At 47.5% G+C, this 15,311-nt stretch overlaps 1 protein-coding gene across 1 annotated transcript in view; it reads right to left on the bottom strand.

Moving 5' to 3' along the window:
* The window catches only part of LOC122544415 (phospholipase D1-like), a 71,502-nt gene that overhangs the window by 16,749 nt on the left and 39,442 nt on the right, over window positions 1-15,311 (bottom strand). The window contains exons 13-16 of the mRNA XM_043683664.1: window positions 13,922-14,040; window positions 7,773-7,886; window positions 1,729-1,833; window positions 421-509 (exon numbers count right to left, since the gene is read on the bottom strand). Of these exons, the coding sequence (XP_043539599.1) occupies window positions 421-509; window positions 1,729-1,833; window positions 7,773-7,886; window positions 13,922-14,040 (427 nt within the window). The remainder of the gene's footprint in view (window positions 1-420; window positions 510-1,728; window positions 1,834-7,772; window positions 7,887-13,921; window positions 14,041-15,311) is intronic.

Here is a 15,311-nt window from a genome sequence, read left to right as displayed (position 1 = left end):
GGTTACAGAGATAGGGAGGGGGTGTAGGGGCTGGAGGAGGTAATTGGGGTTTGGGGTGAGGCGAGAAAGTAGTGACAATGTGAAACCCGACCCGTGGAAAGTTGCAGCTTCCCCGCTCAGTGAGCTCTCATTCTGAATCACTGACCTGAGATACAGAGTGAGCCAACAGCGTGGGTTCAATTCCCACACCAGCTCAGGTTACCACAAAGGACTCTCCTTCTCCACCTCTCCCCTCGCCCGAGGCATGGTGACCCTCACGGTCAAACCCCCTCCAGTCGTCTCTCTCAAACAGGAGAGCAATCCCAGAGCCCTCTGGGACTGTCGCACCTTTCCCTATGATATTATTCCTGAGGGAAAGCGTGCTGGATGTTGGGTATCACACATGGGAGTGGGACTGGGCATTTTCAGATGGTCCCTGACCTGTGGGCTTTGAGGATTCGCTCCACGATAACATCTCCAATCTGGTTGTAGACACTGCGATCATCAGCACAGGTGATGAAGAACTGATTCTGGAAACAAAACAAGACAGCAGGGGGTCAAACACAATAAAACAGACTCACACCATGTTTGTGGGACCTGGTACACCAACACGGGGAGATCATAGAACCCCTACAGTGTGGGAACAGGCCATTCAGCCCAACAAGTCCACACCGACCCATTCCCCTACCCTCTTGCGCTACATTTTCCCCTGACTAATACACCTAACCTACACATCCCTGAACACTACGGGCAATTTAGCATCGTCGATTCACCCTGACCTGCGCATCTTTGGACTGTGGGAGGAAACCGGAGCACCCGGAGGAAACCCACGCAGACACGGGGAGAACGTGCAAACTCCACACAGACAGTGGCCCGAGGCTGGAATCGAACCCAGGTCCGTCACGCTGTGAGGCAGCAGTGCTAACCACTGTGCCACCCATGGATCGTTGTAATCCATGTGCTGTAGACAAACCCCCTCGTCCTGTTCGGCAGCAAGTTCCAGAAATTTGACCCAGTGACACTGAGGGAACAGCGATATATTTCCAAGACAGGATGGTGCCTCTTGTCTGCAGTTGTAACACTGTCTCCCTTGGTCTGTTCAGTTACCATGTGCACTCAGTATGCCCTGGACATAAACAGAACTTTTCTCCGTCCCTAGCTACATGTGACAATAATAAATCCAATTGAATGAGGGCCTTGCAAGGGAACTAGAAGGTGGTGGTGTTCCCATCTATCTACCGCCCCTGTCCTTCTAGATGGTGGAGGTTCTGGGTTTGCTGTCTCAGAAACCTGGGTGAATTTCTGCAGTGCATCTGGTAGATTATGGTACACACTGCTGTTACTGAGCATCAGTGGTGCAGGGAGCAGATACCAAGTGGGCTACTTTGTCCTTGAGTGGTGTCAAGCTGCTTGAGAGTTGTTGGAGCTGCCCCCATCCAGGCACGTGGGGAGGATTCCATCAGACTCCTGACTTGGGCCTTGTAGATGGTGGAGAGGCTTTGGGGAGGTGGGTTACTCACTGCTGAATGGTGCGGATGGTGGAATGATAGTTCACTGTTGGGCTGAATGATCTGCTTCTGTCTTTTCAAAACTGTTTTTTTAAGACGACCCAGCACGTCCCTTGAATCGAGGGGATCACTCATCGTTTCAGAGACAGGTCAAAGGTCATTGCTGAGCGTTCTGTCAAGAGTCTACGGAACAATCACCGGTTGAAGACGTGAATAAGGTGAACGAGCAGTTAAGTTTTACCTCAATGTATATGAAATACTGACTGTCACGAATCACATCTAAGTACGCGTTGTAGATGGAGTTTTCACTGGAACCTGCAGACCAGCATTCCACTGACCGGAGAACCTGAAAAAGGAAGTGCTCATGACAAAAATTTCAATATTTAATACTGTTTTCTGTGAGGAGTCCAACATTCACAATCTAAAAATAATTGTGAATCCTTCGATACACAGCACAGGTAGGAGCTGTGTATAAACCTCATATCAACGGGGAAGGTAGACACAGCCAGCAATCCCCATCCCATACGGAGTGTATTGACGGAGGGAGGCCCTTTGCCCCTTCAAACCTTTGGACTGCGCAATTCCGATCATGCCAGACTTTGTCCGCTTTAATCCCAATTCCAGACACGGTCTGTCAGCAGACTCCAAGTTTCCAACTGAGCCACAGACAGGAATTGGGATGGGATGCAGGTGGATCAAGGGAGAGAGATCCAGATTTCCGCTCCCCTTTTTGTGGGCGTTCCTGACACCAGCCCTGCAAGAGCTAGCTCAGGCTTTAACTCTGGGCCCCCTTGTTCCGGAAATTTCCATTCCCACCAGAGGAAGCAGCTTCTCCCTCTCTCTACGTTCAATCGAGGGCTCATTTGATGGATATGAAAGATCTTTGGACTGTTACTAATTCTCCTTGTACCTTGTACTAATGCCCTTCAATCGGTTTCACAAAAACAGAGTGTTTCGTCAAAAAAAAGAGAAACAGAAATTGTTGGAGAAATTCCGCTCGCCCGGCAGCACATCTGGAGAGAAAACACAGAATCGTACTTCTTCAGAACTGCATTTGGTTATTGCTGGACGCGGGATTTCATTCGACTGAAAACTACCTTCCACACTGCTACCTTAACAGAAAAACAGGAGTGGCCTTTCAGCCCCTTTAGCCTGTTCCGACATTCAACAAAACCATGGCTGGTCTGTGCCCGAACTCCAGGCCTTGCCCCTGGGCCCGTTGTCTTGTTACATAGAGGCCTGAAGGAGCCATTGAGAACCTTGAGCCATTGGCTCCAGTGAACAAGGATGGACAAGTTGAGAGTTTCTCCATTTTGCCTTTCTCCTTCCCCGTGGCGTCCTCCAGTCTTGAACACTGTCCCTCTATCTTCTAATTAGTATCACGGAGTCTTACAGTACAGGAGGAGGCTATTCGACCCATCGTGTCCATACCAGCTTCTGAAAGAGCTCCTCATCCCCATCTCCACAGCCCTCTAACTTCATCACTTTCAAATATACACACAACTCTCTTTCGAAACCTCCGATGGAGTCTGACTCCACCACTCTCCCAGGCCGTGCATTCCAAAACCTAACAACTCTCAAAGTAAAGTTTCCTCATCTCACTCCTAGCTCTCTTGCTGAAAAGCTTCAACTCTGGACACACCAATCAGAGGAAACGGAATATTCTTTACCCTGTCAAAATTGCTCACAATTTTGAATACCTCAATAAGGTCACCTCCTAATCTACTCTGTTCCAAAAAGAATAAGTCATGATGTCGAGGCGCGGGTGTTGGACTGGGCTGGACAAGGTCAAAAGTCACATGACACCAGGCTACGGTCCAATTGGTTTTGGTTGAAATCACAAGCTTTCGGAGCGCTGCCCCTTTGTCAGGTGAAGTGGAGGGAAGCGCACAGGCACAGAATTTATCAGCGGAGGGAACAGTGCTAGATAAATCCCGGTAATGAAAGAGTGTCAAAACTGCGTACAAATGGTGTGAGCAGAGTGACGACAGGCTGAACAACAAGTCTCTGCTGTTGATCAGAAGTGTCCAATGGTGTGAGTGCAGCGTCAACAGCTGACGAGCAAGCGAAGGGTTGGCATACGAACCGATTAACTGAGGCAGAGTTCCCTTTTGCGAAAAATGTCGGCTCTAACTCGATTTCAAGGTCACGGCATCTGCTGTCGAGCTGGTATAGGAGATGATTGAGGAGTGTGCGAGAGATGTGCACAGCGCAGTCTCTCAGCATTGCGTGTTGTGGATCAAATTGAGTGGGTTCAGGATCTGTGGTCCTTGCAGAATCTGCTCTGCTTTCTTGTGTAATTATCTCTCTCTGCCGCAATTAATCAGATTAGAGGTCATCCCCTTCACGTGCGATTCAGCTGTCGTCATACGGTGTTGTGCGCCATCTGACTTTGGAGAAAGTGAGGACTGCGGATGCTGGAGATCAGAGCTTAAAAATGTGTTGCTGGAAAAGCGCAGCAGGTCAAAGGAGCAGGAGAATCGACGTTTCGGGCATAAGCCCTTCTTTGATGCTGCCTGACCTGCTGCGCTTTTCCAGCAACACATTTTTAAGCTCTGACTTCTGACTTTGTCCAAGAAGGATAAGCCCGATCTCCCTAACCTTTCCTTGTATCGAAAATCCTTCATCCCTGGTACCATTCCAATAAATCTCTTTTGAACTCTCCAGGGCACGAACATCCTTCCTCAGATAAAGTTAGCCAGAACTGAACACAATACTCCAAATGTGGCCTGACCAATGATTTGTACAGATGGAGCATCAGCTCCTAGCTTTTGTACTCTATGCCTCTATTTATGAACCCAAGGCCTTATAACGACTGTTTCAACTTGCCTGGCCACCTTCACAGAACCATGCACGTGAACCCCGAGATCCCTGTACTCCCCTCAGAGTTGTCCCATTGAACCTGTAACGTCTCTCAGTGTTTCTTCAGCCAAATTGCATTACCTCACATTTCTCCACATTGAAACCCACCGTTTGACCAACTTGTCATTGCCCCTTTGAAGTCGATTAGCATCATCCCCCCCAATTCAGTATTCTCCCCAGCTCAGTATCATCTGCACGTTAGGGATTTTGCGCTCGACACCCATCTCCCCCACATCACTGATATAAATCAGACAAAGCAAGGGTCCCCACACCAATCCCTGGGGAACATCACTTTCAACTCATCTCCAGTCTGAGAAATGCCCATCTACACCTACCCTTCCTTTTGCCAACTTCTCATCCATGCTGCCAAGGACCCATCAATCCCAAACATTTCTAATTTGTTAACCAATCTGTCACGTGGAGAAAGTGAGGTCTGCAGATGCTGGAGATCAAAGTTGAAACTTTATTGCTGGAACAGCACAGCAGGTCAGGCAGCATCCAGGGAACAGGAGATTCGACGTTTCGGGCACAGGCCCTTCTTCAGGAATGAGCAGGGCCACGTGGAACTGCATCATGTGCTTTTCTGAAAGTCCAAATATATAACATTCACAGCATTACCCTCAGTGGTTAGCACTACTGCCTCACAGCGCCAGGGACCTGGGTTTGATTCCAGCCTCGGGCAACTGACTGTGTGGAGTTTGCACGTTCTCCCCGTGTCTGTGCGGGATTCCTCCGGGTGCTCCAGTTTCCTCCCACAGTCCAAAGATGTGCAGGTTAGGGTGAATTGGTCATGGGAAATTGCCCATAGTGTCCAGGGTCGTGCGGGCTCGGTGGATTAGCCGTGGGAAATGCAGAGTTATTGGGATTGGTTGGTGGGGGTGGGCCTGGATGGGATGCTGTTCGGAGGGCCGTTGAGGACTGGATGGGCCGAATGGCCTGCTTCCACACTGCAGGGATTCTCTGAATGATACACTCCATGGGTGACCTCATCAAATACTCAATTGAATTTGTCAGACGTGACTTGCCCTTGACAAAGTCATGTTGACTGTCTCATATTAACTTATTTTTCTCTCAGTGCATATTTACCTTAGCCTGTATTATGGCCTCCATCAACTTGCCCACTACTGATGTCAAGCTGACAGGTCGATAGTTTCCTGGGTTATCCTTCATCCCTTTCTAAAGCAACAGTGTCACTTTTACAATCCTCCACGTACCCGGGACTGACCCTGTAATCAGACAGATCTGGAAAATATCTGTCAACTGCTCTGCAATTTGTTCCTTTAACTCTCTCAGTAATCTCAGATACACCCCACTTGATCCAGGCGACCTCTCTACTTGGAGTGCTGCTAGTGTTTTCAGCACCTCCTCTTCATCTGTCACTGTACTCTTCAGTTGGTCAACGGCCATGTTTTCAACTAGCCCATTCTAATTTGAGAAGGACAGAAGCAAAATATTCCTTCAGTACCTCGTTCAATCCTTTCATTCAGTGAGCAGCTTACCCTGCTTGTACCTTACAGGCCCACTCTATCCTTCTCACGGTGGCACAGTGGTTAGCACTGCTGCCTCACAGTGCCAGACACCCGGGTTCAATTCCCGCCTCAGGTAACTGACTGTGTGGAGTTTGCACATTCTCCCCGTGTCTGTGTGGGTTTCCTCCGGGTGCTCCGGTTTCCTCCCACAGTTCAAAGATGTGCAGGTTAGGTGAATTGGCCATGCTAAAAATTGCCCGTAGTGTTAGGTGCAGCGGTAAATGTAGGGGAATGGGTCTGGGTGGGTGCGCTTCGGCGGGTCGGTGTGGACTTGTTGGGCCGAAGGGCCTGTTTCTACACTGTGAGTAATCTAATCTAATCTAATTGTCTTGAGCTCTGGATTTCTTATACAGTGACATTAGCACTATGCATCACCTCCTCTGCTGAATAGTTGTAATTTTTAAATACAGTGTTTTAGTGTTGCTTCAGAAGAAAAGTTCAGAAGTCTTCCTTGTGGCTGAGCTATCTAAAGTAATACTGCATGCTTCATTATTGTTTGTACAGTTGCATTGATGGAACTCTATACATTTGAGCTATGGGTATTCCTATGGGCACACCAAAATATTTTCAAAATCAAGATCAGAAAGAAACAGGACTGATTCACTTTAATGGTCCATGAAGGATTTCCTTACAATGTCAGTTATATATATGGGGGTAGGGTCTCTTAGTTCAGTCTGTCTGAAGAAATATGCCAGTACAGTCTTTGGCTCCCAGAGGAAAATATGAATGAACTCTAAACACTCCTCTCGCCAAATCTTTGGACCATTTTTCAGAATTGCTGTCAAGGTTTCAGCTACTTTGAACTTTTCTTGGTTAAATGCAGGAAGACTTTGACACATTTCTCAACCTTCAGTCCACAGGTCCGTCAGCAGGCAACTGATGCATTACTTAGTCATGTTATAGATCACAGTTCTGACATCACTATGTGCTAATGAAAGTAGGAACAGTAAGATAAGATATCTCTGTTTACATGTGACTGGAGAAATAGTGCATGAGGGAAAGCCTCAAGGCATTGAAGTCAGTTCTATGGCAGAAGGAGATATACAACTTCCCTGCCCTGCCTACCTGGGACTCCACTTTCAGAGAACCCTGCACCTGCACCTTAAGGCCCTCCCATTCACCATGAAACTCCTACCTTGATTTGACTTTCCAAAATGCAAGACCTCACACTTATCTATATCCATTTGCCATTTCTCAGCCCACTTCCGCAGTTGATCAAGGTCCTGCAGTAATTTCTGATAACCTTCCTGTGGGAATTGAGAGAGGGAACCGGAATACCTGACGGAAATGGGCAGAACACACAAACTCCACACAAATAGCGCCCCCCAAGAACATGGTCCCTGGTGCAGTGAGGCAGCAGTGCCAACCACTGAGACACCTTGTTGCCCTGATGTTGTCTCAAGCTGTTGACTGTAGTCAAATTTCAAACCATCACAGCAATTTATCCTACAGGAAGAAAGAATGCTAATTGGCTGACAAGTCAACTCTGATTGGTGCTGGCATTATCGTGGAGAAATCAACATCTCCCACACCCTCCTGGACAGTGACAAAAAGAGCACAGAGTTCATCTTATGGACCACTGGCCCTTATCTACAGGGGCCCATCCTCTGCACACGCAAGAAATACACCCAAGGCCTTGTGCCATTTTGAATTATCCAGGAACCTATCGTGCCCCTTTGCTTTCTCCATGGCAGTACCTCAGCCAAGCAGAATCAATCTGCCACACCCCCTTCCTTCCTGTGGGAAGAACGTACTTTGGAATTTGGCACTCTTGCATGGTGTCCTGATGAGCGAGCAATGAGAAGCTTCAGGAACAATGGGTTGCCCCTCAGTTACATAGACAGATAGGAGCAGGGGATATGCTGCAAGGACACTTCCTGTTTGAGATACTCACCTGAACGTTAGCTGGGACACAGCCCGGGATGAGGAATGGAAGATTGTCGGCTGTGGTGTGAGATTTCGGCAGCAGGTAAGGGAAGCAGGAAGGTTTGTACTTTGGCTTCACGGTCTGAAAAATGAAAACAATGTCTGGGTTGCAAACATTTCCCACAATTCCTTCCGACGTATTGTCCACTGCATCAACCGAAGCAGGCTGAACCTGTGCCAGACTGACAGGGAACAGGAGTATCCTGCAACTGGTCCATTTTCTGGGATTGTCACCACGACCCGTGAGAAAGGGGCTCACCAAGCTTCCCACAAATGGATAAAGGATTCCCGTTCCTCAGTGTTCCGGGGTTGTTCTCCTTTCTCCATGGAAAACACAGTCATTAAGCACTGCAGCCTGGAAGAGGCCCTTCCACCCATTGTGTCCATGCTAGTCAACATGTGCCTATCTCCCCCAATCCCATTTCCCAACATTTGGCCTGTAACCTTGCCCGCTATGCTGTTTCAATTGCTCATCTGAATGCTTTGGATACCTCAGAGATTTCCACTTACCCACTACCATCCTGATAAAATAAATTCTCCTTAAATTCTCTCAAAACCTCTTGCCCTTCACCTTAAATCAGCATTCCCGGGTAACTGGCCCCTCTGTGAAAAGTCTAATTCTATCTGTGCCTGTTATAATTTTATACCCCTCTATCAGTTGCCCTCTCAGCCCCCTCTGCTGGGAGGAAGTTAACTGAGCCCACCCAGTTCCTCTTCCATCGCTGGAATGTTCCATCCCAGGCAACATCCCGGTGACCCTCTCTGCACCGTCTCCAATACAGTCACATCCTTCCTGTTATACGGCGACCGGAACTGCACACAGTGCTCCATCTGTACTCTCATTAACGTTAGGTACAGCTCCCTACTCTTGTATTCAATGCCTTGACTAATAAAGGCAAGTATCCCAGATACCTTCGTAATCAGCTTAATCGACCTGTCCCACTGTTTTCAAAAATCTACGGTCATGTCCAGCAAGGCCCCTCTGTACTTTCTGGGGTTTTACTGTGGAATGTGTGCTCCCTTACCTCATTAGTCCTCCAATTTGAATCTACTCTATTTGCAGGATTAAATTCCAGCTGCCATTGTAGTGTCCATCTGTAGCCTAAATCTGTACGTCTCACACCACCAACTTGTGTGTCATCTCCAAACTTACTGAACAATCCACATACATTTGTATCCAAATCATTAATGTGCAGACAGTCATAGCGATGTACAGCACAGCTTTTATATCTTTCCCCTCTCACCCTAAGCCTATGTCCTCTAGTTCTGGATTCCCCCCACCCCAGGGAAAAGACTTTGCCTATTTACCCTATCCATGCCCCTCATGATTTTGTAAACCTCTATAAGGTCACCCCTCAGCCTCCGACACTCCAGGGAAAACAGCCCCAGCCTGTTCAGCCTCTCCTAATCACTCAAACCCTCCAACCCTGCCAACATCCTTGTAAATCTTTTCTGAACCCTTTCAAGTTTCACAACACCTTTCCGATAGGAAGGAGACAAGAATTGCACGCAATATTCCAAAAGTGGCCTAACCAACATTCAGGTGTGATAGAGAACAATATAAAAGAGAGAGGGGAATTGCATCACGATAAGGGAGAATATTACAGCTGTACGGAAGGAGGACATCTTGGAGGGCTCAGCCAGCAAGGCCTTATGGGTAGAGCTCAGGAACAGGAAGGATGCAATCACTTTGATGGGATGGCACGGTGGAGAAAGTAAGGTCTGCAGATGCTGGAGATCAAAGTTGAAACTTTATTGCTGGGACAGCACAGCAGGTCAGGCAGCATCCAGGGAACAGGAGATTCGACGTTTCGGGCACAGGCCCAGGAAGAAGGGCCTGTGCCCGAAACGTCGAATCTCCTGTTCCCTGGATGCTGCCTGACCTGCTGTGCTGTCCCAGCAATAAAGTTTCAACTGGGATGGCACGGTGGCTCAGTGGTTAGCACTGCTGCCTCACAGCACCAGGCTCCCAGGTTCGATTCCAGCCTTGGGTGACCGTCTGTGTGGAGTTTGCACATTCTCCCAGTGTCTCCAGGTGCTCTGGCTTCCTCCCACAATCCAAAGATGTGCAGGTCAGGTGAATTGGCAATGGGAAATTACCCATAGTGCTTAGGTGTATTAGTCAGAGGGAAATGGGTCTGGGTGGGTTACTTTTTGGAGGGTAAGTGTGGACTTGTTGGGCCGAAGGGCCTGTTTCCACACTGTGGGGAATCTAATCTAATCACATCAGGCTTCCCAACAGCCAGTTGGAGATAGAGGAATAGATATGTGGCTAGATTATGGAAAATGTGAAAACCACAGGTTATCCTGGTGGGTGATTTTAACTTCCTGTATATTGACTGGGACTTAAATGAGGGTTAAGTTGTTTGGTGTATCCAGGATGGTTTTTTGAAACAATATGTGAATAGTCCAACTCAGGAAGGGGACATGTGAGACCTGGTATTGGGGAATGAGTCCGGGCAGGTGGTTGAAGTCTCAGTAGGGGCGCATTTCGGAATCAGTGACCATAATTCTGTAAGTTTTAAGTTATTTATGGATAAGGATAAGAGTAGTCCTTGGGTGAAAGTATTAAATTAGGGGATGGCTAATGAACACAATATCAGCAGGAACTGGGGAACGTAAATTGGGGCAGCTGTTTGAGGGGAAATCCCATTGGGAGATCATCTAGAGTAGGTGGGACACAAAAGGATGGTTTGTACCTAAACTAGAGGGGCAGCGATATTCCGACAGGGAGCTTGCTCGTGCCACTTGGGCGTGTTTAAACAAGTGTGGGCAGGGGGCTGGAACCAGAGCAGTGGCTCAGCAAGTAAAATGACCAAGGAGGAGTCTAAGACAAAGGCTATGAGACAGGGAGAGGTTACTGAATGACTGGCGCTCTGAGGTGTATTTGTTTTCATATGAGGAGTAGGACGGGTAATGAAAATTAACTTTGAGTTTGGATTAATACATGTAACTATGATGTTGTAGCTTTGAGAGTCTTTGCTGAGAGAGGTACAAGACTGGCCAGCTTAGCGTTCTGGGATATCAATGTTTTAGGTGTGATAGACATATAAAAGAGAGAGGGGAGTTGCATTATGATAAGGGAGAATATTACAGCTGTGCTGAGGGAGGACATCTTGGACGGCTCATCCAGCAAGGCCTTATGGGTAGAGCTCAGGAACAGGAAGGATGCAATCACTTTGAAGGGATTGTACTACAGGCTTCCCAACAGCCAGCAGGAGATAGAGGAATAGATATGTGGCTAGATTATGGAAAATGTGAAAACCACAGGTTTTTCTGATTTTAACTTCCTGTATATTGACTAGGACTTAGATGAGGGTTAAGTTGTTTGGTGTGTCCAGGATGGTTTTTTGAAACAATATGTGAATAGTCCAACTCAGGAAGGGGACATGTGAGACCTGGGATTGGGGAATGAGTCCGGCCAAGTGGTTGAAGTCTCAGTAGGGGTGCATTTCGGGAACAGTGACCATAATTCTGTAAGTTTTAAGTTATTTATGGATAAGGATAAGAGTAGTCCTTGGGTGAAAGTATTAAATTAGGGGATGGCGAATGAACACAGTATCGGCAAGAACTGGGGAATGTAGATTGGGGCAGCTGTTTGAGGGGAAATCCCCCACATCTGGCAAGTAGGAATCTTTTAAAGGTCAGTCAATTAGAGTTGAGGACCAACATGTTCCTGTGAAAATGGAGGATAAGACTGGCGAGATTTGGGAACTTTGGATGACAAGAGAATTTGAGAGCTGAGTCCAATAGAAAAAGGGAAGTATACACAAACTAAAGAGAGACAGAGCCCTCGCAAAGTGCAAGGATAGCAGGAAAGGACTCAAACAAGGAATTTGGAGGGATAAAAGGGGCCATGACTTGCCTTTAGCAAACAGGATTAAGGAAAATCCCGAAGTGTCTTATCCATATATAAGGAGACAGAGGGTAGTTCTGGAAAGGGTAGGTCCATTCAAGGATAAAAGAGGAAATGTAAGCATGGAGCCAGAAATGGGTGAATCCTTAACAAATACACTGCATCGGTCGTCACAAAAGGGGGAGCTTATGATGGACGGTGAGTCCAGAGAGGATTTTGTTGCTTTTCTGGGATATGTCAATATAAAAATAGTGGTGGTGTTGGGTGTTTTGAAAAGCATTAAGGTAGACCTGATGAGATCTAACCCAGAATGCAGTGGGAGGCAGGTGAGGAACTTGCTGGGGGCCCTGTATGAAATCTTTGTATCCTCTTCAGTCACAGGAGAGGTGCCTGGAGAATAGCCAATGCTGTTTAAGAAAGACAGCAGGGATAATCCGGGAAATTACAGGCAAGTCAATCTTCTGTCAGTGATAGGGAAATTATTGGTGAATATTCTTAGGGATAGGTTTTCCTCACATTTGAAAAGTATGGACTTATTAGCGACAGGCTTTGTGTGGGGAGGATTGTGTTTCACAAACGTGTTGGGTTTTTTTGAGAAAGTGAGGAAGACGGTTGATGAGGGCAGGGCGGCTGATGTTGTCTACGTCGATGTTAGCAGGCCCTTTGACAAGGCCCTCCATGTCAGGGTGACACAGAAGGTGAAGTCACATGGGATCCACAATGCACTGGGGAGATGGATATGGCTTAGCCATAGAAAACAGAGTAGCTGCAGTGGAAGAGAATATTTCTGATTGACGATCTGTGACTGACGGTATTCCGCAGGGATCAGTGCTGGGACCCTTGTGGTCTATAATATATGTCAATGATTTGGAGGGAATGTAGGTGGCCTGATTAGAAAGCTTGTGGATGACACAAAGACTGGGGGGAGCTGTAGATAGCGAGGAGGATTGCCAGAGGATTCATCAGGATCTAAATAAGCTGGAGGCTAGGGCAGAGAAGTGGCAGATGGAGTTTAATCTGGACAAATGTGAAATGATGCATCTTGGGAGATCTAATGCGGGAGGGATGTACAATGGCAGAACTCAGAGTAGAATCAACATACAGAGGGAACTAGGCGTACAGGTCCAGAGTTCCCTGAAAATGGCAACGCAAATGGAGAAGGCAGATGGCACGCTTGCCTTGATCAGTCAGAGTAGCGTTTAAAAATTGGTAACTCATATCGCAGCTGTTGTTCAGCCACATTTGGAATATTGTGTCCAGTTCTGGTCACCACACTATCAGAAGGATGTGGAGTCTCTGGAGAGGGTACAGAAACGGTGTGCCAGGATGTTGCCTGGTTTGGAGGGTGTTAGCTACGGGGAGAGACCCGACAAATGTGATCTGTTCTCACTTGAACATCGAAGGACGGGGGACGACATGATGGAAATTTACGGAAATTATGGGTAGAATGGGAAGCTGGAGTGTTTTTCCCCAGGATAGAAATGCCAGTTACGAGAGGACGTAGGTTTAAGATAAAACGGGGGTAAGTTTAAAGGAGATGTGAGAGCAGGTTTTATTTCACACAGAGGATGGTAAGTGCCAGAGGGGGTAGCAGAAGCAGATACAATAATAAATGTTTCAGAGGCATCTTGACAAATATATGATTCGGCAGGGGATAGAGGGAAAGGACCATGTCCAGGCAAAAGGTTAGAAAGGCCTCATGTGTCAGAGGGGAGGCTGACTGGGCCAACAGGCCCGTTCCTGGGCTCTGCTGTTCTTTACTCATTGGGTGAAAACGTTTTCTCTCATATCACCGCTGTTTCGTTTGCACATCTCTTTCAATCTCTGCCCCTCCCATTCTTGTTCTTTTACCAAGTGGGAACAGCTTCTCGCTATCTACTGTGTCCAGCTCATGATATTGAACAGTCAGCGAGGTGCAGAGGTTTCAGGAGGGAATGTCAGAGCTCAGGGCCTAGTCAGCTGAAGGCACAGCCACCAATGGGAGCAGTGGGAATCAGGGTGGGAGGGAGGGGGACAGCCACAAGGCCAGAGTTGACAGAGAGAGGGAGGGAGGAGGTTGCCAATACTGGGCTGGACAAGAGCCTGCTGGGACTTCGATGGAAGGGTAAGGATGTTAGTCTGGGAAATTGGGAGGCTCTGCAGGTTGAGGGGAAAATGGGATTGGGTGAACAACATTTCGAGCAAATTTGACAAACACATTCTGTGTCAGTGTCGGACAAAATAAATCACGCGTGGCCTTCCTGTTGCCATGGCAATCTGACCTTGGTGAAGTTCCATCGCTGTATGAAATGCCTTGCCACGTCCCGTGCTGCCCCACCATGGACAACCACACCGATATCACGCCACGGCATACGAGGGGTCGCACTTCGGTCAATGAAGTCTGCAGGAGGAGGAGAAAGGAAATCTCAGATTCTTCACTCATTCATTTCGCCTTTGATTTTGCTTCTTTGCTGGATCACGCTCAGCGTAATTATGTTACTTACAAATAAATTCCTTTGTGAGTTTTAGCCTGCACCATCAGCTTTGCCTGCGTTGGCAGGACTATTTTGCTGGAGTCAAAAGATTGTGGGGCCCATCCCCCCCATTTCAGTCCCTAAATGTCATCAGTGCAGCAGACAGGGAATACCTGTTTTAATTTACATTTTCAAGGGATGTCGATGTCACTAGCAAGGCCGGGATTTGTTCCCCATCCCTGACTGTCCCTTGAATTGAGAGGCTTTCTTGGCCATTTCAAAGAACAATACAGCACAAGAACAGGCCCTTCGGCCCTCCAAGCCTGCACCAACCCATTTTCCCCTTCCATGTTCACTGACAGGACCCGTATCCCTCTGTTCCCTTCCTACTCATGCACTTGTCCAGGTATTTCTTGAATGCTGCTGTTCTGCTCGCTTCCACCTCATCCCCTGGCAGTCCGTTCCAGGCACTCACCCCACTTTGTGAGAAAAATTTGCCTTACACATCTCTCTCAAACTCCACCTCCCTTCCCTCCCCGCATCTTGATCTGTGTTGCCAAGTCACTGACCTCTCCACCCTGGGAAAAGCATCTTACTTTCGACTCTGTCCACGCCATTCACAACCTTATTAACTTCTATCAGGTCTTCATCGCTGAAATCCTCCCATGAAGGCAACATCCAGGTAAACCTTTTCTGTACCCTCTCCAAAGCATCCACATCCTTCTTGGAGTGTGGTGACCAGAACTGTACGCAATATTCCAATGTGGCCTAACTAAATCTATAAAGTTGCAGCGTAACTTGTCTATCCTTATACTCAATGCCCCTCCCAATGAAGGAAGCATGCGCTAGGCCTTTTTTACTGCCTTATCTACCTGCACTGTCACCTCAGTGAGCTGTGGACCTGCACACCCAGATCTCTCTGTATATCATTGTAGACCCAGATCCCTCTGCATATCACTGCACACCCAGATCCCTCTGTATACCATTGTACACCCAGATCCCTCTGTATATCATTGTAGACCCAGATCCTTCTGTATATCATTGTACACCCAGATCCCTCTGTATATCATTGTAGACCTAGATCCCTCTGTATATCATTGTAGACCCAGATCCCTCTGTATATCATTGCACACCCAGATCCCTCTGTATATCATTGTACACCCAGATCACTCTGTATATCATTGTACAACCAGATCCC

Source organism: Chiloscyllium plagiosum, chromosome 48, assembly GCF_004010195.1.
Source record: "Chiloscyllium plagiosum isolate BGI_BamShark_2017 chromosome 48, ASM401019v2, whole genome shotgun sequence".
Taxonomy (NCBI): Eukaryota; Metazoa; Chordata; class Chondrichthyes; order Orectolobiformes; family Hemiscylliidae; genus Chiloscyllium; species Chiloscyllium plagiosum.
This window is presented reverse-complemented; position numbering and strand designations above follow the sequence as displayed.